We start from the raw sequence: 24125 nt of genomic DNA on the forward strand, positions 1-24125 counted from the left end.
TAAGCCACCAAAGCAGAATAGAGCTGACTTTCACTGTACACCTGTTAAATGCCAAGCACTGTAACAAGTGTCTTTGCATCTATTACTTCATTTACACTTGCAGTGTCTTCAATGGACTTGTGTGTAACCAAAGACCCAGAGAGGTTAGAAGTATCCAGGCTCACAAAGTTAGTGATTGGTGGGTTCGTACTGAAAGCCTGTCTGATTTCAAAGCACGTTCTTCCTATTATATCATCAAATAAGATAGTTAGATATCCATTCATCAAGAACTACTATGCACCCCAGGAACGAATGCATGTTAGGAGTCCCTGAAGACTAAAATGGTGCTAAAAGCGATGGATGAATGGAAGCAGAAGGGGAGGTCTTGGGTTTGATATACAGTCCTTTGGCTCTCTCTCTGTCCCTTCAGGAGCACCCAGAAGGTGGGTGAACTGAGTACTGCTGAGTTCAGTGTTGAGTGGTTCTAGATCAGGAAGAAGGATCTGAAAGCTTATAGACCAGCCAAAATAGGACTTTCACTTAAAGGAACATGGATTCATTCTTTCATACAATGAATACATATTGTATGTGTCTATGAGTGTCTGTGAGAGACCAGGTTTACAAAGATGAATGTTTCTTTCCTCAAGGACTCCAGTGTCTATTGGAGAAGAGAGACAAATTAATAAGCTACTGGAGTAAATCTGATAAAATGTATTGTCTACTGCACTTAGATGCCCCTTATATAACCAACATATTGTGGGGACATGCTGATTTTTGATAGCCCAGAATCCACCCCACCTAGATTTCCTTTTCAAGGACTACCTCTCTCTCACTGGGAAGTCTGCTGAGACTGTTAAATTTAGGCTCCCTTTACTCACCAACAAACAGCCACCTGACCCGAGCTGGAACAATGTTCAGTCTCTAGAGTGAAGAAAGGGGGTAGAAATGTGGGAAAATGATGGGAGATCATTCCTCCTGGGGCAGGACACTGACAACACTGTTGAATGGCTCCTAGACCTATTCCCTCCATACCTTTCCAGTTTCTGTCAATTTCCGAGTCTTCTGGCCCACCCTGACAGCTGATAGAAATCCTTCCAGTAAATTCCCGTTGTTAAACAATGTAAAGACAAGAAAGATCCCTTTGGTGAGATATGGGTTGTTGGGGACAAGCCTGAAAGCAGAGAGACCAGTTAGGGGCCATTGCAGTAATCCAAGTGAGTGATGGTAAGAGACTGAACTCCATGGCTGAGAGATGGTGAAAGGAGGACAGATTCCAGAATCAGAAGGGACAGTGCTAGCTGGACTTAGTGACTATTGCTAGGAATACAGAAGAGTAAGATGAGCACTCTGTCAATGAAACAAAAATAGAGCAGCTCCCCTCACCTCCTTTCTGTTGGTCTAGCTGGAAGGTATGTTCTGATGTAGCCTTGGTTTTAGCAGCATTTTCTTACTTGCTAAGGTTGCCTTCTTCCATCTCCACCCTCCTAGCCCTGAGATGTACGTGTCACTTCCTCTTAAAAAATAATCTCCATTATCTAGGAAACTTGGCAGGGACACCAAATTCCTCTTTTCATCTTACATTGTAGGGCCCAGGGGTACATGTTCAAGTAGATTCTTGGAAATAGTCTTGGATGGCATGCCGTACTCCAACATCAACAAGCACACTCTAATGATGACTATGTGTCACAGGGATACTTACTAAGTGTGTGATCTCATTTACACGATCACCTACGTGACCACAGCCCACGCAGTTCACACAGCCTCACCACACCTTCTCTATTGGGATTCTCGGGTGCTCTGTGCTATCAGCTCTGCTACAGAGGAAAGGTGTTCAAATACTTGTGGTCATGTGGAAAGAATTCAACAACACTTGGGTAAGCAGAGCTAGACTTGGTGGACTGTGCTCTCCCCTCAAAAGGAGCACATAGGGCAGGAACAGATAGCAACCTCTATGAGTCAGGTCCCGCTCTGCCTGCCTGTCCTTTGCACCATGCCTTTTGAACCAATAAATACAGTAACACCCATAACTGTAATCTCTTATCTGCAGGAAAATAAGCCAGTAGCAAAGTTGTGCAAGATACTGAACAAGTATCCACAAGAACCGATGACTCCACCCTCCCTAGAAAGCCCCTAAACCTGAATTTGCAGAGCTCAGTTTTGAGATACAAAAGATGCACTGACAATCGCTCTGGTTGGGTCTTTCTCTAGCTTCTCATATTAGGAGATACCCTGAAACCCTGTAAGATACCCTGTATCTTAAAAAAAGAAAAAACAGCACATACTAGTGGTACTAGAATATAGTATTATTTCCTGGGTGACTTTTTTGCAAGATTAAAGCAAGGTATTGATATGTTCTAGTAGCTTCTGGAATCTTGGCATTTTTCAAAGTCATGTTACTGAATAACTCCCGTACATAAGGTTGTCCAAGTAAACAATATGCTATGGATGCTCAAGTTGTAAATGAAATCTTTAAAGCAAGGATAAGGAACAGAAATACCTCATCAACAATTTACGCTCTCAGACAAATTTTGGTGGATAATTAGATCACTATACTTGTTACCGCTTGATCACCTGTATTCATTTCAATAAAATTGTCTCACTTTCTTTGCCAACAAAGCACACTTGATAGATATGCTTCAAAATCAATTTCTGCTGCTTCACCAGTTTTATACATTTTAAATTTAAGGAAACAACAATTAGGATATTTTCAATGAGGAAAGGAACTCCATTGAGCTGCCACAAATGTCAAAAGTTCCTGGCTGTGCTAACACTTATGTAATTGTTCTGGGAACCCCACGCACCAGAATAGACCTACAACGCCAGGCATGACTCACTGAATATTTCTATGCACACACTCTCTCTAAAATGCTCTCCAATTAGGATTTATTTTTTCAAAGAAAAAAAAAGAGAGAGACAAAATTTGGTATATCAAATCTCAAAGTTCCTTCTGTTATTTTTTGGGCAAGTACTGTTGCCTCACACAAGAGCATTAGAAGATGCTGCTGTTTTCATTAATAAAGCAACCAGATGGGCAAGCACTGAAACAGGTTGAAACTTTGAAATTCTTCCTGAATGAAAAAACAAAAATGACATAGAGAACGTGTGGGTTCTCAAATTTCCAAATGGTCCTCATTTTCTCTTCTGACTTAATTCCCAAGTTTGTTTTTTAAAACTTGTGGCTGGTGGCATATGACTGGTGCCCTAATCCCCTGAGCAATGTTAAGGGAAATTATACATGCCATAAAATGCTAATCAGCACAGAAAGGCTCGTTGGTTGCAAAAACTCCAATAGCTTTTATTGAATGTCTTCTATTAAGTCCAAATGCTTGGGGGAAATTTATCAAAGCATATGGTATAACTGTATCCCAGAAAGCATATGTTTGGTGCTTTCAGTACCAAGGTAGTACACTTTTCATTACCAGTATTCAGAATGGAGTTCAGGAATTCAATCAGTAGTTAGCCAAACCAGACTCGGGAAGGCCGTTTCTCCAGGCAGTTGAAACAGATCCTAGATGGGAATTTTTGTCTAGGCAGTAGCAGGGGAGTCCAGCAGATGGTTGTTATCTGTCTGTGTTCCACCTGCAGAGGGCAAAGAGGAGGAATCCGGTCAGTGATAACCATGACTGGACCAAGCAGCCTGGAGCGGGGCCCCAGGAGCAAGGGTAGGGTTCTGAGAGGAACTCAACCCCTGGGGAGGACTGATAAGAAAAGGCAGAATTTCACTCTTAGAGAGACTTAGAGACAGAATGTACAGGAAGAAACAAGGCAGAAACCCAGCTATTAGAACTGGAATACAAGGTAGAGCTTGCGGCAAGAATCAAGCAGAAACTTAGAAACTTCGCAGCTGGAAATGGAGCAGGAGCTCAGAGCAGGACCTGGAGCCTGGCTGACCTGACACTAAGTTACATTCCCTCTAAGAGCAGACTCGGGCCCAGCACCTGGGGTAGGGCTGAGCTGCAGGTGAGTCTCCATGGCCCCGGGGCAGGGTCAAGCCTGAATTCATGGAAGGCATCGGGCAGAATGGCCCAACACCACCCATACCAAAGTCCTTCTGGATTCCCAGCCCTGTTTTTTCACAACTTCATCCCTTCTTGCAAGCTGTTTTTGTTCCCTGGAATTCCCAAGTCCAAACTCCTCAGGCTGCTCATCCTTCAAGATCTAGTTCAAAAGCATCTTTTCTCAGAAGCCCTATCTGGTTCCTCTGGGTTCCATGGGTGCTTATATACATCTTTATGATGACACTTACTTCACCTCATCCTGGTTTAGTTCACATGTCTCTGCCTGCCTAGTCTTCAACCTTCTTGCCCAGGGAGTCTCAGCATCTCTTGAGCCCAGCCTGGTGCCAGCACAGAATGCTCAATGATAAATAAATCAATGAAGTGACTGAGGAAATAAATCTTCATTAAATGAAAAGCAATCAAATTATTGAAAATTCGTTTATTAAATGCAAATCCATCAATTAATAAACAGGTTAATCAATACCATATTGACATGGAATACAAAATAACAGTAGCCAGCATGTATTACTGATTGTCCTGGGCCCCGTGCTCAGTACTTGATGTAGATCATCTTTCATCTTCCCAAGAACTCAAGGTGTAAGTGCTATTCTAACACCCATTTAACAGATGAGAAAAGAGAGGCATCACACTAGGATCTTTAACAACTCGGTCTGATCTGGGATGTTCATTTTACTCAGCAACAGGATCCCTTGATTTCTGGGTGCTTCACTTGCCACAAGGAAACTGGCTGCTGGTAGGGGTGGTGTGAGGCTGTTATCAGGCTCAGCTGTGTCTCCGTTTCCCTCCTTCTCTTCGTGGGTTGGATTAACAAGGACAGTACGTCGCATGCAATCTAACTGTCAGGTCCCAATGATGTCTGTCTTTCCTCTCCAGAGGGGAGAGGCCACACTAGAATGCACCAGAGGCCTCTAAGTCTCCTTTGAGCTCTTCAGCTTGCTAGCCTTAGGGTGTGGGATGTGGCAGAAACCAAAGTGAAATTACAAGGAATTTTTGCCTTCACCTGGTATTTGCCTACCTACCTCATTCCAAAGACCACGTAAAGTACTTTACATACATTATCCTCTTTAGTCCTCACTCCACCCTGTGATGTAGGTGTCCTTATCTCCTGACCTACACAAGGCACCTGAGATCCCCAGAGGTTTAGCAACTGCCTAATGTCCCAGAGGCTAGCGCCAGAGGCAGGATTTGAACTGAGGACCCTTTGGCTCAAGTCTGATGCAGTTCAACAAATACCTACCAAGCACCTGCTCATGGATATACGCATGCCTGTCCCACACACCATATTACCACCAGTACCCCCTAGTGTTGGGATCATGGCCATAATTACCTTCTCTGGCTATTGTTCAGGGTCTCCTTAAAAAGCATGATTTTAGTGGCAGCTTTTTGGTCTGCTTATTGGAAAAAGTCACACAGATCCCAGTCATTGGTATCTTTGGCATCACTTAGAGACAGAAGCCATCTATGACAGTGGGTAAGATGAACAAAAGCTTTAGCTGGAAAATCCAGAGTACTCCTCCTGACTTCTGCTGTGCCCTCTTTTGCTCTTTAGCAACTCACGTGCTGAGGGTTTACATACAGCCATCTTTACTGCCTTGCTCAGGATGGATGATAATCTGTTGAAATGCACCCGTGGGATAGACATGGGCCCAGAGACCATACCCCACACTGTTTGCTTTGTGAAATTCCAGACTGTTTAATCTGCTCTACCTCATCCTAATAACTCCAGATTCCACTTTTCTTAATGACTCTCCCCTCCTTAAATGCCTACACAGTTATCTTTGAAGAAGGAGAAAAAGAATAGATGAATCATTTGCAGGAAATAGGGGGAGAGATGTGTGGTTGGAACGGCAGATGGCTGAGTGTGTGGGCACATAGCTGTCTCTGTTGTTTCTTCCATCACCCTCTGGAAACGACTCTTTCTTTGGAAGTGTACATTCATTCCAGGGTGGGGGCTGCACCCGCTTGCAGGTACTAACACGTAAATCCACATCCGCTTGGATTCATCTTAGACAACCAAATTCCGGGCTCGAGCCCATGTTGGACTATTTATTCTCTCCTTGAAGTTTTGACATTAGACTGTCTAAAGTATCTATTAGTGGCAACAGAATTTCTCGAGCTGCCTTCTTTCTCCTGCAGGATATGAAGCAAGTAGGTGAATGTTCTTCATGTACCACAGTTCAAACTCCCTGACCTCACAAGGGACAAGCAAATGCCCAGTGGAAAGCCAGAGGAGGGAGAATGTACATTCAGATAAAAATGTGGGTTAAGCAGGAAAACACCAATTGTTCTTGCTGGGGTTTTTTTTTTGTGGTGGGGGTGTGGAAAGGACATAAAGATACTATAGTTGCTAGACAAGTGCTCATGGGTAGCTCCCCAAAGTTACCCTGTGTACATATGGAGATGAAAATGAATTGCTTTTATTTCACTTGAATAACTGAAATAAGTTTCTAGAATTCAAGAGTACATGAAGTTCAAAAGACTGGGACTTTCTCGGAAGGCTTCATTTAGCCCTTCTGTTACTTCTATGCAAATTTCCAAATGTCATCTGGATGTATATGCTAGGATAAATATTTGTTATTATTTTATTTTTAGATGTATACAGCTTGTTTTAGCCACAGACTCTCTTTCATTGCTTTTTTTCCCCCTACTTTCATCACTACCATCTGCCCTCCCTTCCGGAGACCCAGACCACAGAATACAAATGTGCAGAAAGATAAGAGCTTGTCATTTTTTCCTTAGTGCAATAAGCATTTCGGTAAAATATGCATCTGAAAGTTGGGATACGTGTCTTAGCACCAATTATTATGTATCACTTGGAAACAAAGCATTGTGGTTAAGAGCATTTTTTACAAATGTGCCTTGAAAAATCAACTTTAATAATAATGAACATTACATGATTAAGCATGAGTAAACTCAGTCCAGAAATCAATCTGAATAATCCTAAAAAATATTTCAGCAATCATAAATCTTGTTAATGATAGAATTTCTACCCCAGTATGGTGGAATAGGTAATAATATTGCCTGTTATGATTTGCTGACTCTTTTATCTGAAAAAGCCATTCATATTAATCTTCACAGAAGCACTAATTCTTGGATCCTAAAAAAAACCTTTAAAAATATTCTCTATAACTTTAAGTCACTGTACAGATCAATTTCTTTATATCTCAAGATTTCCCAGCTCCATCCAACCCCCAAGCCTCAGCCTCTTCTTGAATGGACACCCTGCGCCCTGCTGTCTCAGTCTCCTGAGGAAGGGGGTGGGGCTTTGGAAGATCACATCTTGCTCACTGCAAGGGAACCTCAGTGGCTCCAGGACACTGCTCTCACCTGATGAGACTCATATACCTTAAACCCTATGGCTGCTCTTCTGCCACCTCTTCCAGGCAGGTTAGTGAGAGTGGGATTTGGCTTACCCAATGGCGAAGGTAATTATGGCCATGTCCCCAACACCAAAGGGGTACTGGTGGTAATATGGTGTGTGGGACAGGCATGCTTATATCCATGAGCAGGTGCTTGGTAGGTATTTGTTGAACTGCATCAGACTTGAGCCAAAGGGTCCTCAGTTCAAATCCTGCCTCTGCTGCCAGCTTCTGGGACATTAGGCAGTTGCTAAACCTCTGGGGATCTCAGGTGCCTTGTGTAGGTCAGGAGATAAGGACACCTACATCACAGGGTGGAGTGAGGACTAAAGAGGATAATATACGTAAAGTACTTTATGTGGTCTTTGGAATGAGGTAGGTGAAGACAAAAATTCCTTACAATTTCACTTCGGTTTCTGCCACATCCAACACCCTAAGGCTAGCAAGCTGAAGAGCTCAAAGGAGACTTAGAGGCCTCTGGTGCATTCTAGTGTGGCCTCTCCCCTCTGGAGAGGAAAGACAGACATCATTGGGACCTGACAGTTGGACTGCATGCGACATACTGTCCTTGTTAATCCAACAAGGGGCCGAGAAACAACCGAGAAGTGCAGGCGAGTTAAATTTTCAATCAAGGGACTAAAGCCCAGGAAGATAAATCCCTCTTTCTTCCTTCATTGCTCCTTCCCACAGCCCTCCCCACCTGATAGGCTGTTTCAGTGTGACATTCCGGACCCAGAAACTGGCTGTGTGTCCTTGTGAAGTTAGAGCCGGTTCCTGGACACACCACCTAGTATTTGTATTCCTTCCTTTCCTGCCCCACCTTTTTTTCCACTTTTATAGCCTTGGAATTACACTTCCCAACATAGCCTTAGCAAGTAGTAATCTTTGCCTTAGTTTTATTTTCTAGGGAATTTGGATAAGACAATGATTTTTTTAAAAAAAAATCCCATGTTATATCTTCAATTTGGCCTGCCTACAGTCTATTTTCATCTTAATAAGAAGGATGAGTGGAGTTCTAGAATTCCCATTAAGTTTAACGAGAGTTGCTCCAGTTGTCTCTGGGTTTAAAATATGTTCCTTAAATCTCATCTAACTTTTCTGCGAGTTTAATCTCACACAATATGACTAGATGCTAGTAGGTATTTTCTTGGATTGGCTGCTTAGGTCTAGATTGATATAGTAGCTTTTCCTATATACATCCGACCTGTAGGTATTTATGGACTTACTTCCTGATATTTATCTTATCATCTTTGTTGCTATCCTGTCTTCTTTGTGTCCTTACCATCCATTTTATTTTCAGTGCATTTAGGATATGTACCTGAGATAAAGCCCGTTGGAGTTAATATTCAAAATCCCTTTGATTTCTATTTTGTGTGAAATATGTATCTTTCAATCAGCAGCTGAATGATATCAGCTGCCAAGAGCAATGTGATATTTGGGGATTATAAACAGACACGTCCATCTCTGGACTGAGAAAGAAGCAAGGGGACTTTTCCACTTCTTTCTTTCATGGGTGAGATCGTATCTTAGCATGGAGGGGTCGGGAGTGAGGAGAAAGGCTTTCAGATATTTAGCAGTATCTCTCTCTTCTGCTCATGCAGCGGGCAGAGACCTTGGTGCCACATGAGTATGTTAAGGCTGTAATCTTACTGAGTTAAAATTCCTCAGAGGCCGGGCATGGTGGCTCATGCCTGTAATCCTAGCATTCTGGGCGGCCGAGGCGGGTGTATCGTTTGAGCTCAGGAGTTCAAGACCAGCCTGAGCAAGAGCGAGACTGTTTCTACTAAAAATAGAAAGAAATTAATTAATTGGCTAACTAAAAATATATAGAAAAAATTATCCAGGCATGATGGCACATGTCTGTAGTCTCAGCTACTGGAGGCTGAGGCAGGAGGATCACTTGAGCCCAGGAGTTTGAGGTTGCTGTGAGCTAGGCTGATGCCACCGCACTCTAGCCTGGGCAACAAGAGTGAAAATCTGTCTCAAAAAAAAAAAAAAAAAAATTCCTCAGAAAGTTTGCATAGATAATCTATGGCTAAAACAGAGTTTAAGACAAACAAGTCTCCTGGAATTAAAATAAAACAAACAAAACCATGGGTTCTTTGACCCTAGGCAAGCCTAAAGAGTAAGGATAGTTTTTTCATTACAATGTGAGATTTAAAATGAATTGAGAAGGAAAAGTGAGGCATTAATGAGTTATGTTTCTAAGTGGCTTTAGAACTGTAGCTCTACAGTTTTTCTATTTTTCTTTTTTCACACTGTAATATCTTTAAGTACAAATAACTTTTTAACATGTTATTATGTTACATGGAGACCATTTCACCACTGCTCTGTTTGGCTGCCAGTCTCTTATCCCTCTCTTCAGCAATGGTGAGGCGGATACCTTTTCCTCGAGGAAGAGAAATCCATGGTTTGTTGCCTTTGCCAATAACGAAAATGTTGGAGAGGCGAGTGGCAAAGCTGTTGCCATTGGCATCTTTCACGTGAACCACATCAAAAGACCCGGGATGTCCTTCTCTGTTGGTGATCACACCAATTCTTCCCAGGTTAGCGCCTCCAGTCACCATACACAGGTTACCAGTGTCAAACTTGATGAAATCAGTAATCTTGCCAGTCTCCAAATCTATCTGAATGGTGTCATTCACTTTGATGAGTGGATCAGGATAGCAGATGGTACGAGCATCATGAGTCACCAGATGAGGGATTCCTTTTGTGCCCACAAAGATTTTTCTCACTTTGCACAACTTGTACTTGGCCTCCTCAGGTGTGATACGATGAACAGCAAAGTGACCCTTGGTGTCATAAATCAGACGGAAATTCTCTCCAGTCTTGTCAATGCTGATGACATCCATAAATCCAGCAGGGTAGGTTATATCAGTTCGGACCTTGCCATCGATTTTAATGAAGCGCTGCATGCAGATCTTCTTCACTTCATCTCCTGTCAGGGCATACTTAAGCCTGTTTCTTAGGAAAATGATGAGTGGGAGACACTCTCTCAGCTTGTGGGGACCAGTGGATGGACGAGGAGCAAACACACCGGTCAGCTTATCCAGCATCCAATGCTTTGGAGCTGCTACACGCTTCAGATGCTTCTTGGGACCGCCGGCCATGGCTGCGCTAAGCACGGAAAGAGGCGTTTTTCTATTTTTCAATGAATGACTGATTAGTGGTATATAAGTTCAGTGGCTAAAATGAACTTAATATTATGGTTGAAAAATAAGCTATAAAAATAAAATAGGATCAACATCCACTCAACAAATGAGTAAAGGATATGAACAGACAGTTCACAGGCAAAGAAATTCAAATAGCCTTTAAACATACGGAAACATGCTCAACTTGACTCTTAATAAGAAAAATGCAAGTTAAAGTTACCATGACATACCCGTACTCATCTATCAGATTGGCAAAAGATATTGCTTGAGACCACACTGTGCCACCTAAGGTGTGGGGAAATACATTACTGGGTGGAATGCAAACTAGTACAATCTCTGAAGGGGGCATTTGGGTGATACCTATCAAAATTACAAACTCACATACACTGACCAAACACTTATATCCTATAGGCTGGTGTGGTGGTTCACGCCTATCATCTCAGCACTTTGGGAAGCTGAGGTGGGACGATCACTTGAAGCCAGGAGTTTGAGACCAGCCTAGGTAACATAGTGAGACCCTGACTCCACAAAAAATTAAAAAAAAAAATAGCTAGGTGTGGTGGCTCCTGTAGTCCTAGCTACTTGGGAGGCTGAGCCAGGAGGATTGCTTGAGTCTGGGAGTTGGAGGTTGCAGTTGAGCTATGATCAGGCTACTGCACTCCAGTTTGGGCAAAAGAGCTAGATCCTGTCTCACCAAAAAAAAAAAAAAAAATAATAATAATAATAAATAATTTATCCTACAGATATACTCACACATAAGGTGGATGAATGTATAAAAATATATTCATTGCAATCATTGCTTATAATAGCACAAAAGATTATGAATAACCTCAGTATCTATCAGTTAGAAGATAGGAGTAATAAATTATGCTATGCCCATACAATAGGACACTATGTAGTCATTCGAAAAAAATGAGGAAACTGTGTTTTTTGCTCATGAACCCATCTCCAAAATATGTTAAGTGAAAAATCAAACTACACTCCTTCATGTTTAGTCTGCCACAACGGTGTCATAATAACATCAATAATAATCAATATACATGCTTATACAGGCACAGACTCTCCCTGAGAAGATACATGAGAAGCTAGTTAACAGTGGGTGGCTTGAGGGAAAGAAACCAGGTGGCTTAGGAGACATTTACTTTTATTCTAAGCCATTTCCTTCCTTTTACATTTTATTCCATGTACTAGTATAACCCGTCCAAAAATGAATCAATAATGCTTTACTTTTTAAAATAAGGAAAACAAGAGAATAATATATGCAGACATTTGAAAAGGGGCTTTCATCTAATCTGTGGGTAAACTATATTGTGTAGTTCCTAGTTACCTGGCAGCAGCATAGACTTTTCAAAAACAGACACAAATAAGTCAACTTTAAGGACTGACTCAGAAATTAGAATTATCAAACGGCAGCCACATTTCTTTATTAATAAATGGATAAATCTTCATTGCTTTCCCTTTATAACTCATTCTTTCTTGTCAACACAGTTATGTTTGTTTCCAGTTGTTTTCCCTGAGCTCTTTGCAGTAAAGGAATCTAACAAGGAAACGGAAGAGTGCATGCAAGTGCAGACTCTGATGAGAGATTTAAACTGTCCTTAAAATAAGAATCAATTTGTGTAAGGATTAAAAAGGCTTATTTTGCTGTACTCTGTAATCTCTCAATTGCTTTGTGACAAATTTCACCAGTAAGTTTTCCAAGAAATGCATGTTAAGAGTGAACAAATGAATCAGAATAATTTACCATACTAGAGCAAATATTTCCATTTGAAAGAACTAATCATTCATTCCTTACATAAATGTACTTCAGAAAGGAGTATATATTATCTTCTCCTGTGTATTCTTGACATGTCTCCTTGTTGTATTGCTCTATAACCACTTAATTTTTGTATATAAAATAAAGTACTTTGGAGTTCCTCATTGTAAGTTCAAATCATCCCGTCCTGGGTTGGAAGGACTCCATTAGTCATTGAACAGGACCATCCTTTTGGATCTTGAAAGCTGATACTGTTCTCATGGAGCACTGAACACTACCCTCATAACTCCTACCTGTAGCTTCTCGAGGGCAGTGTTTCCACGTGATTTATCTCATCCCCCAGAATTTCTTGTTCCAACTCAGCAAATATATAGAGCATGAATTTTTTTAAAAGGTGACATAGTCTTTTTGGCAAAACTTGAAGCAATTTTAGTCTGTTGTGCACTTCGTGATAGATATTATATCAATGGTACTTTCCCAAGAAGAGGAAATAATTCTAATGTGGTCCAGGGTGCTGAAATGGGCACCAAGTGTGGGAAAGGGCTGAGTGGCAGATGGAAAAGGTACGGCCAAGTGCCTCTTGTTAGGAGGACATACTCCAAGCACCAAGGGCAAAGCACGACCTGAAAGCATTGTGCCCCACTCTTCACTTCAATGACTGTAACTCTTTCTAATATGGGGACCCCCATCCCCATTTTAGCAATAGGAATAGGAGCAACATGGAAAAACAGGCCTTACTTTACAAAAATCTCACTTTATAGAACAGTGTTTGTAACCAAGCAGGTTGCAAATGGCACTTTCATCCTAAAGACCATGGGCCCTTGTATTAGAAATGCCACTTCCTGGAATTTCTGCATAAGCTTCCATTCAAAGAGTACTTCTGATGCTTTTACTCAACTTTCAACTTGTCTGTAGGTTTCAATTTTTATAATAAAATGTCGGGGGAAGCAGTATCTCCCCCTCGCCCGGCACCTCGCCTCCACCTAGAGGAATTGCCACTGGCATTTACAGCAGCAATTCCCCCTCTTTCCTGGCTACCATTGCATCTCTTAGTACCTCCCCGTGTGAGGTAAGATAAGTATTTTGTCATCGTCTATATATAGGGAGGGATTCTGAGTCACAGAAGGACTAAGTGGGGTTTTTTTTTTCTAGCCCCAGAAGTAAGAGGAATAAAACTAAGCAGGTTGATTAGTACATTATTTGAGGAAGAGGACGATTGTGGTGGCAGAACATCATTTTCCCAGACAATTACAATTGCTTCCTAATTGGCTTTCCTGCCCCCAATTTCTCTCTCCCCTCCACTCTACTTGCTCCTTTGTTACCAGAATTATGTTCTGAAATCACATCACACCCCTGTATGAATATCTTTGATGACTTCACCTAAAGGAAAATTCCAAACTCCTTAGTGTGACATCCAAAGCCCATTTCCATCTGGCTCTAAATGACCTTTCCTCTGTTCTTTGCCTTCCATACCCTATGCTCCAGTGGTCATCCTTGTCCATCCCTCCACACGTAGGCTCATGCTGCCTGTCCCTCTTGCCTAGAGCACCTTTCTTCGCCTGTCCCTCTGGGATGGGGGAGGAGAAATATGCTTATCCATGGGGCTCTAACTCAGATACTGCCTTCTCTGGGACACTTCCCGACACCACCCCTACCTTCCCTCCCACCCCAAGGTAGACAAACCATTTCCACTTCTTGTTCCCATAGCACAATTTGTTTCTACTGCAATTGCCACACTTATTATATTACACTCTAGCTACCTGGGCGTGTGTCTAACCTCCCCAGTCAGACTCATTCTTTATGACAGCAGGGCCTAAATCTTACTCATTTTCACATGCTCCAGCAGTCATTTCAGTCCTAGACATGCAACTGGTGCTCAATAAATATATGGTATTATTACCAAGAGATACCTTCTTTCAGGCAAAACCACAGGCAGACATAGTTATGGGTTCAGGTCTTCTACAAAGAATGCAGACTGTACGCCAGTGTAGGAGTTGTGCTTACAAAGGCAAGCAGATTAGTTATGTTTAACACTGCATTTTTCTGTTATGAAGTTCTGACACTTGTAGGAAGAGGCTACTATTTGATTCATCTTTCCAGTTAACCTTCAAAAATATGTCAACATTTGCTGACTAGAGTGGATAGGTGGGGAACCTGGCTGTCTGGGATATCACTGGGAGCCTCTCAAAATGTGGTCCACCCATATAAGTCACTCCTGGCTGCTGGACTAAAATACAGTTGCCTGGGCCCATCCATAGACCTTCTGAATCAGAAACCCTGTAAGGGAGGCCAGGGTGTGGACTGGGAGCAAGCACCTCCAGGTCTTTCTAGACATTGAATTTTGAGGTTCACCAGATTGTCTAGGAAACTTTCTTGTGTACTCACTGGAAACCTTTGCCTGGGCAAGGAATTGATGGGGGATGAGTGTTATGAATTCTTCTAAACCAATGATTCTTAATCCAGGCCACATATTGGAATTCTCTGGGGAGCTTTTGAAAAATGCCAATGCCTTAGACCCGCCTTAGATCAATTAAATCAGAATTATTAGAGATGAAACTCGGGCATGTATATTTTTCTAAAGCTTTGCTTCTGAGCCATGTGACTATAGGGTATACGTCAGATTCATTTGGTCAAAATCCCCTCTAGTTAGCGGTTGGAGGCCCCAGATTTAGGTAACACTCCACACTACACCTCACCTCACTCTCACTGTGAAAGAAAATCTCATAGCAAATGTAACTAGATGGAAAAAATGTGTTTTAGCAGGTAGGTACAGTCACACAAACGGTGTGCAGCCTTCCCTCTGCCCTCAGTACTCTGATCAAAAGCCCCTTGCATGAAAGGGCCATTCTGAAGCTAACCAGCAGCAATGTTCCAAAATCAAAGCCAGCGGTTCTTGTCCTCTCATCTGGGGGAGGATCCTGGGCTCCAGTACTGGAGGCTACACCATTACATATGCAAGTGGGCTGCATACCTTATTATATCTTGGTCGGGCAAGGTCCCTGGGTCCCACACTTCTTTTAAGAATCACATATTATCGTACACATACCAATTTCAGCAATTGAAATAATTTGAGGCCGGTGCAATGACTCATGCCTGTAATCCTAGCACTCTGGGAGGCCGAGGGGGGCGGATTGCTTGAGGTCAGGAGTTCAAAACCAGCTTGAGCAAGAGCAAGATCCTGTCTCTACTATAAATATAAAGAAATTAATTGGCCAACTAAAATATATATAGAAAAAATTAGCCGGGCATGGTGGCGCATGTCTGTAGTCCCAGCTACTCGGGAGGCTGAGGCAGAAGGATTGCTTGAGCCCAGGAGTTTGAGGTTGCTGTGAGCTAGGCTGATGCCACAGCACTCACTATAGCCTGGGCAACAAAGTGAGACTCTGTCTCAAAAAAAAAAAAGAAAGAAAGAAAGAATTTGACATTTCATAATTTTTTGACATCCTTTATGATAAAATTTATTTTAAAAACCCCAAAGGTCATCAAGTTGAATCATATTTAAGAATATCAGCTAATTATTCATGCCTAAAGCTTTAGAATACTATAGTAGGTTATACTGAATTATTTAAAAGTAAATTACTGGAGCTTCCAGATAGCTGAACCTAGAGTGTAGTACACCCAGGGAGGGTATGGAAGCTCCACGTCCCTTCCCATATGCCTTGCCCTATGCATCTCTTCATCGGTATCCTTTGTAATATCTTTACAATAGACCAATAAATGGGGAAACTTATGGCTATATGGAAAATAGCCATAAAGTGGAACAACATGTGCCTGAAAGAATCCAGTTGACTACATTGCATCATCAAATTGATCAAAGCAAACTTGTTATGTGATTAACACTAGACTATAAAGAGAAAAAAAAATGCATACGATGTTATATAAAGCACTTAGTACAGTGCAAAGTAGCTTTGAAATAAATTGTTACAAGCAAAATATAAAACACTTGAAAAAAGAAAATGCAATAATGTAGAAGTTAAAACTATAATTAAAAAGATTTGACAACTATAATACACATGTATAACCACCACCCTGAGCAAAAATAGAAAACATTTCCATCACTCCAAGAAGTTTACCCTGACCCTTTCCAACAAAACCCCTACCTCCCCGTGACAACTATATGGTAGACAGAATGAATGACAATTTCCCAAAAGTGTGCAGACCTTAATGCCTGGAACCTATGAATATGTTACCTTACATGTCAAAGGGGACTTGAGGTGGGGAAAATATTCTGGATTACCTGGGTGGGCCCAATGGATCCACATGAATCCTTAAAAGTAGAAGTGGAAGGCAGAAGAGTGGGTCAAAGAGACGTGATAGCAGAAGCAGAAGCAGCAGCAGCGAGTTGAAGTGTGAGAAGCACGTGACTAGCTGTTGCTCGCTTTGAAGACAGAGAAAAGGGGCCACAAGTCAAGGAATGTAGATGGCCTCTAGCAAGCAGGTGGGAATACCAGCAAAGAAGCAGGGACCACAGTCCTACATCCATAGGACTAAATTCAGCCAAAAACCTGAATGATCCAGGAAACAGATTTTCCCCTACAGCTTCTAGGAAGAATGCAGCCCTGCTGACACCTTGAGCTTAGCCCAGTGAGACCCATACTGGACTTATGACCTATAGCACAATAAGATAATAGGTGTGTGTTGTTTAAGAAAAAAAAAATAGTACATTACCACACAGACAATATAACAAAAGAGCAGAGGAATCCCATCATAAAAGGCTTTTTCCTTGGTAAACTGGTCAGGCAGGGGTATGACCTAACAAGTGTTTAGACTTTTGAGGTTTGGGTAAGGAATCTAAAACTTCTGGTGGGTGCTGAAAAACTTGATGGGCTTATACCAAAGGATGTATACTTGTCAGAAATTTAATAAAAAGTAATCTTAGACTCATATATGTGCAAAACTTACTACAGAAACAGCACTAAGCAGGTTTCTGTTTACTCACGGCTGGGTGTACATCTACAGTGTGGCTTCTAGCACTGCCTTCTCACCCATCCATGAATGGAAGCTTCCTCCCAGTCACAGGAGAGTGGCTCTAATGCCCAGCTTCGACCCTCCTCCTCTCCCTCCATCTGAAAAGCTCCTGCGGGGCATGAAGTCAGAGGGAGGAAGGGAATTCCCAGAGGATGGGACTTCTTATATGCAGTACTCAGAATATAAATATATGCTCCCTCCAGCTGCAGTGAACTCAGATCACTGAGAGATGGTGGCTCAGGCCAGTAAATTTCCAATTCCCCTCTTGCAGAACAAGTAGTCGTCCACAGGCAAAGCTGAGAGCCAGCAGCCATGGAGGGGTGAAAGTGTCTGCTTCTTCCTGAAGTGAGCCTGAGAGTGACCAGAGATCCCTTGCATGCTATTAGTGTTCCCATTGTCCTCCATCTATTCAGGCCTCTTGGCATATTGAGAAACCTCAATTGCTGGGCTGCTTATGTCAGCAACTAAAAGGGGGTAGTAAAGCAATTGACTCCATTCTTCAAAACTTAAAAAGAATTTGTTTTGTATGGATTGTTTTTCTTTTCCTGACAACTAAATTGACACTGTAGTGTTTTTTTGTTATATGATCCCTTTTCAGCAATGTCAACAAACATTTATTAAGAGCTGTGTAGCAATAAAAACGGGTAGTAGTCAATGAGTTATTACTGTTTTAAGACTGTTTCTACCCCTTTACAAATATACATTATTTATTACAATAGCCCTGTGATACAGCATTTCCCATTTTACAGATGAGGAAATGGAGGCACAGGAAGATTAAAAGAATTCCCTCAGTCACACAGGTAGAAAGTAGGTGAGGCAAGATTAGGATCTTGGTTGGTCTGACTTCAGAACTCCTAGTCTTGACCAGCAAGATACAATTTAAAAATTATGTGGTAGAAGCTGCCATTGTGTAACAGGCATTAATTCATACCAGACTGCACAAAGTCATGCTTTAGGGACACCCTTATCAGTAGGGAGCAGTGTGTACTAAAGAGGCTTCAAAGGGATTGTGATGTGAGTTTGAATTCCAGCATAATTACCTGACATTTGAGCCCAAGCTTCCCCACTATAAAATTATGGTAATGGCATACCTGCTTTACAGGGTTGTCATGATAGTTAGATTGAACATACACAATGCTTGGTGTAGCTTAAATCATAGCCACATTGTTATTTTGATGATATATCCATACGTAACTTTTGTTAACTAGCCCAGCAAATAGCCTTAAGCAGTGCTGGACACACTGGAGTCTGGGAGGGTCCCTGGGGTTATGCCAATATATTCTTGGGGGATCTCTAAATTTTTGAGTTTGAAAAACTGAGCTTAAGCATTCCTATATTGTGGACACAAACAGTTACTGCCTGTGTTTTTTCTGAGGCAAAAATAGGGTGGCAGGAAATAGTATCTACTTAGAAAAATAATGAGTTCCCTTATATAACAGCTATATGTATTGTTCACACCTGCGTAAATAAAAGAACACAAGACAGAGAGAAAAGTCATTGGAGGAAACATGGCTCACACAAGGAGGCAAAAGGCAAATATTCCATATGTAGATGCAGCCTGGCTAATGGCCAGGACACCATACACGTGGTGCTTCATGACATGATAGGGGAAGGTTCTGGAAAGATGAATATATATAGTTCCTCACCTTTCTGGATGGCAGTGTAAGCCATACTTTCCGACTAAGGATCACTGCTAGGTTTTCTTCGGAAATAGTACAATGGGAAGCAAGGTGCCGTCATCTCTTTTCCAAAAAAAGGTAAATGAGTTTGGCAGTAATGTAGAAATGCCAACTTCGTGACAATTTCTTACATATACATATATATTTTTACATATCCTGCTTTGTAAAAATAAAGAATAAGAGGGAAGAATCAATGAATGTTCTCCCAATGGAAGGGATGGAATTAAAGCATCTGAAGGAATAAATTAACATTATCTTTAAATGAATTTCCTTGCTAGAGACCGTTTAGCTTTAAAAAATATTCTAGATAAAGTTCCTGTGGGGTCCCCAATGTAAATTAAGATGCATTTCATCAGGTCTTAAGAATGCAAGAAAACTTATGGAGATCATAATTTTTAAAGCTTAGCCAAATTAGCTAAGGTCCAATTTCACAATAGCTCATATTTTTGTTCAGGTCATACCATTTTGGTAAGGTGTAAAAGTGCCATCTCCTCTACAGAAAAGATCAACTTTCCCTGAGGAATTGACTCTGGTATTGCTGTCCAGCTACCTCTTCACTTAAGTCCAACCTAACCTGCCTTTCCCTCACCCCCATATTGTTTGAGGAAATCATTAACTCAGTAAGATCTTGCAACTCCTCCTCACTATGGGGCAAGCTGCATAGAGCTTCCATGTGAGAAGCAGTATGATTACAAACCAGGATCTGCAGTTGCCAGGGGCTGCCCTCATGACATTTTAATTGGGGGTTATTTGAAATTTCCTTTGGCTATCTCTGTGCACAGCCTATCACTGTGTATGACCCGTGTTTCTTACTGTCAGTCCCTTAGGCCTTATAGTATAGGTTCCTCAGTTACTGCTGTTCAGATGTAACTTCATGGTATCTTTCTGAAGCACCCGTCAGAAGACTTCAGGGTGAGTTTTTGTGCACCTCATATACCCTTTAAGTCAGACTATTTTAAGTATATCCTTCAAATACAGTTAAATTCAATTCTGAGGTTTAGCTGCTTTGAAAGCCACTGTCACTTTAAGTGCTTCCCTGGGACCTCTAAAAGTGAATTTTGCATATGCCACAAGACTACATTTTGTTAAGTCAGACCTTCCAAAACACCCTCTCTTTATTTACTGAAAATCTGTTTAACTATTTTCACATGATGTGTTAATAAATGTCATTGTATTCATAGAGATTATTCCAAGAAGATTAAAGGTCACACTAACCTATTTGGGTCTCATAAATCACAAGTGCCCTCAAACTCAGGAAAATTCCCACAAAGTTGGATTACTTCTCCAATGGCCTAGACAAAGTTTATAACCAAAAAGACTTACAACTTTTAAGGAGATTTCCAGGGGGAAATACCAGGAGGAATTCAATCAGCACATACACACAGCAGGATCTGTAAAAAGTGCTTCTTTTGCATTTATGAGAATAGGTCAGAGATGACCTCTGTGTTATCAAATCTTTAAACAAAGCCTTCTACACATGAATGATACCCTTATAAGGGAACCCAGGCCTCCAAAATCAAAGAAGCCTGTGGTTTTTCCAATTGTATTATTAGAACCCTTATCTTCTGAGTGAGTTTTTCCTGGGAGCCTAGCAGGAAGGACAGGAACACCAACAGCAGCAAGTCAGCTTTATGCAGGAATGAAACACTGGTTTTTTAAATCATTTTTGAGTACCCACTTTGCACCCAACATTTTTTTGTGTATCATCTCAGTTGTTTCTATTCCTCACAGTCTTTTGAGGTAGGTATACACACTCCCAATTTCGCACACTTCCGAATTCCCTTTCTTGCTTTATTTTTCTTCATACCACTTCCACTTTCTAATATATTGTATAATTAATTTTGTCTATTGTCTGTGCTCATTACAATGTAAACTTCAGGAAGGCAGGTTACTCTTGTTTTATTCACTGCTACTTTCATGGAACCCAGAATGAATGAGTGAGTGAATGAATGAATGAATGAATGAATAATGAATGAGGTGAGGCCCAGAGAGGCTGACTTTCCATCAGAAGACTGACAGAGGTCTGAACCCAAGCCATGTGCCGTGCTGATGCACTAGATGAGCAACCGTAGTTGTGAGGATTAGAATCTAGGCCATACTCCAAGGAAGAAACAATATGTGACTGGTTGACTAGTGAAGAACTGTGTGCAGTCAAAGAAAACCAGTGGTATGTAAAAGGTGCAGGGACATAAGTTCAACTTCCAATCCTTGACATCTGTGGGGAGGGGGAAACAGAAAATGTGAAGCCTGGCAGTCAAAATGCAAAATGCCGACCTTGAAGTCCTTCACATTTTGGCAGGGAACAGCACATGGAGGACGGTGTCCACAATACTGTAATCTGCATACGTGGCAATCTTTAAGCCAGTCTAAGACTGACCAATATTATGAATGTAAACACAGGAACAAGACCCTGCCCATCATGTAGTAAATGCCTAACACACATATTTCTACCATGTACATTTGGTGTGGCTGGGGAACAGAGGATTTAAAAGGCAACCAGTAGGGAGAATTCAGAAACGCAGCTGGGTCCATTCTTTCTGTTAACTGTGCTAAAGGATTTTGAGCCTGGCATAGGACATCTGCTTTGCTTGACAGCTGAACTGGAATGAATTACACTGGTTAGGGAAGTTCCCCAGAGGGCTTTGCTGCAGATGAGTGAGCCAGGCAGGCCTCAAAGGGGGGCTCTGGGATGGAAAGTATCGTCTCCCAAAACCGAGGCCATTTTGCAGGTTCTCAATTCGGAACAATAAAAAATACCATCATCGACAGCAAATAGCACACCACCACCACCACATCAGGACGTCACTGTGCCCATTTTATAGCACAGCCACCCTATGAAGCAGGTATTTTTATCTGCACTCTGACAACATGGAAGAAGTTGGATGATTTAACCAAGGTCGAACATCTAGGAAAAGGTGGGGGACATAATTCCAAACACAGGGCGCCCCAGTCGAGTTCCTTTATCCTACACTTCTTAGGACCGAAGGGTCAGAATGACATTTTCTTAAATGTGTCAGTAAGGGCTGACATTCCTCTGGCCATAGGGTTCAGAAACATGAGTAAAATTAAATGTTTTCGATCTTCAGATTTGCGACATGTTGGGATTATTCTCCCAAGTCTGCGCTCATCTACCCAGGCACCTGCACTTTTAAAACAGTTAAGTAGAAACTCAACTCTTCTCCCTCCCTCTTCCGTTGGAGGTCGTGGCTTGAAAGATTTGTTCTTCTCAGTTCCGCTGCAGGACACCCTGCCTCTATCCTTCTCGTCCCCAGGTCCCTGTGACTGAAACGTCTTGGAGTGAGAAATTCTATGAGATGGAGGCAGGATCGGGGGCGTCAACTCCAGCGCAGGCCTCCTCCAGCTGACACTGCAAGATACCTAATGAAATATACGAGTTTTGTTCCAAGGGCTGCCCAAAAAAGGTGCGGAGAGAGAAGCGCGACAACCCCCACCTTTGTCGCACACGCTCCTCCAGGGGCGGCCTGCCTGCGGCAGAGCTCCAAAATTGGCAACCTGGGCCTCACCGCCGCCTTTTTTAGCCCACATTTCCCAAACCAGGGAAGAGGCGAATGACTAAAAATGCAAATTGCAGCGGGGGCGTCCGCGGGCTGGCCCGCGGGTGCGGGGCGCCGGGCAAGGGGAGACACCGCGACCTCAGGCGCCCTCGCAGCGCGCACCGCGGGTGCTCGGCGCAGGGAGGGCCGCTCCGAAAGCCGCTCCCCGCCGGGCCGCTGCCCCCGCTTCCGCCTCCCAGGCAGCGGCGGGACAATGCGCTGCCTCTTTCCGCCGGGGCTTAGGGAGGGGAGGCCGGATTAGGGCCCGCGCCTTCCGGCCACAGCCCTCCCGCGCCGCGCCGGCCGCACACAGGTGGTTTTCCTCTCGGGAGGGGCGGCCTCGGCACTTTTATATAACAATGGAGCTTTGCGAGCCGGGAATGCGCCTCCCGGCCGCCGCGGCCCCCGCCCGGCCACGCCTCCATCCGGCTCCCAGTCCGTCCGCCCGCCCCGCTCGCCCCGCTCGCCCGCCCGCCCCGCTCGCCCGCCTGGCCGGCACCTCCACGAGTTACCTGCTGGCTCTGCAGGGCGGCAGAGACGTTCCCCACGATTCCCTGCAAGACAGGAGCCGGGGGTGGGGAGGGCGTCCCGGCAGGCACTTCTGCTCGTCCCCCACCCGCCCCAGGTTTCTATGGAGTCCGAAGTCCTGCCGTCAGCCCCGCACCCGTCCACGGGGTCGCGCAAGGCCCGGTGCTCGCCGAGCTGGGAGGAGGGGGCAGCGGGGCGGCGGCAGGAGCGTAGCGCGCAGGCGCCGCCAGTGCTCCCAGGAGTGCCAGGCGTCTCACCGGGAAGGGGGCGGCTGCGTGGGCGGGGGAGGGGGTGAGGAGGCGCCCCCTCCGACAGGCCTCCCTGTCTACCGTGGCCAATCGCCGGGCCCGCCTCTGAGCCCCCGCAGCCTGCAGGCCTTGCGGGTGCTGCTTCCGCACGCCTTGGCGGTAGCAAGGAGTGTGGCGCGTCCCAGCACACCTCGCCCAGGCAGCCACGCCAGACTGGCTCCTCCGTTGGAAGCCGAGCTCCATGCCCAGAAATCATTAACGAGCGCGACCCCAGCACGCGGTGGGGAGGCGACTTACATCCCCGGAACAATGGCTCCTAACGCCCCACTCCGCTGGAGCGGAGTACAGAAGTATTGGGCTGCCAAAAGAGTTTGTTTCTGCACTCTAGACTTTAAAAAAAGGAAAAAAATTAAAACGCCATCGGAAAAAATAAAGCTTTCTTCTGGTTTTCTGGACAACTAGACATTTGTTTGTTTGTTTTAAAATGTTTCAACCAAATCCTGGTTTGTTTCGAAAGATGTTGGATTAGCATTTAACACCTCGTCGGTCACTAAAGCCCAGTTAGTTCACCAGCCCCAACACAGCCTCGGCTAAAAGAACATCAGAGCAAACAGAGCTGGGCTTTTTAAACTGGCAAACAAATGCCACACACAGCCTAAAGGAGGGCGGGGGGTTAAGACGAACTGGAGTCCAAATGAGTTTGAAGGGAATGAAAAGAAAAGAAAAAAAAAAGTTAGCACAAGTTTTCCTAGAAGCTAGCTCGCGAGCACAAGCGTCGCGAACAAGGGCTTTTGTGCATGCTAATTGCACCATTTGTGCGCAAAAGTTCCGACGCAAAGTGTGAACTCTCAACAGAAGGAAACATGAGACAACTGAAGTGCCC

At 43.3% G+C, this 24125-nt stretch overlaps 2 protein-coding genes across 3 annotated transcripts; both read right to left on the reverse strand.

Moving 5' to 3' along the window:
• Window positions 1-2136: 2136 nt before the first annotated feature.
• Window positions 2137-24118, reverse strand: LOC105865377 (uncharacterized). Of its 2 annotated transcripts, none has more exons than XM_012753884.3 (2): window positions 22979-24118; window positions 2137-3558 (listed from the first exon to the last, which is right to left on the reverse strand). In XM_012753884.3, exons 1-2 carry the CDS (start codon window positions 23496-23498, stop codon window positions 3506-3508), a joined length of 573 nt encoding a protein of 190 aa, XP_012609338.2. In that variant the 5' UTR covers window positions 23499-24118; the 3' UTR covers window positions 2137-3505. The 2 variants fall into 2 exon arrangements, with proteins under 2 accessions (XP_012609338.2, XP_012609337.2); XM_012753883.3 differs by lacking the exon at window positions 2137-3558 and adding an exon at window positions 11903-22290.
• On the reverse strand, window positions 9646-10532 carry LOC142873351 (small ribosomal subunit protein eS4, X isoform-like). Its single transcript, XM_076007120.1, has one exon. It carries the CDS (start codon window positions 10465-10467, stop codon window positions 9661-9663), a length of 807 nt encoding a protein of 268 aa, XP_075863235.1. The 5' UTR covers window positions 10468-10532; the 3' UTR covers window positions 9646-9660.
• Window positions 24119-24125: the final 7 nt, after the last annotated feature.

Source organism: Microcebus murinus, chromosome 10 (genome assembly GCF_040939455.1).
Source record: "Microcebus murinus isolate Inina chromosome 10, M.murinus_Inina_mat1.0, whole genome shotgun sequence".
Classification (NCBI taxonomy): domain Eukaryota; kingdom Metazoa; phylum Chordata; class Mammalia; order Primates; family Cheirogaleidae; genus Microcebus; species Microcebus murinus.

Excerpts from the sequence above, each read along its gene's own strand:
- LOC105865377 (XM_012753883.3), bottom strand. The coding sequence starts at position 23,498 with ATGATTTCTGGGCATGGAGCTCGGCTTCCAACGGAGGAGCCAGTCTGG. Across the intron at positions 22,291-22,978 it reads CCGCCCTGCAGAGCCAGCAG|GTATCTTGCAGTGTCAGCTG; the intron begins GTAACTCGTGGA and ends ATATTTCATTAG.
- LOC142873351 (XM_076007120.1), bottom strand. The coding sequence starts at position 10,467 with ATGGCCGGCGGTCCCAAGAAGCATCTGAAGCGTGTAGCAGCTCCAAAG.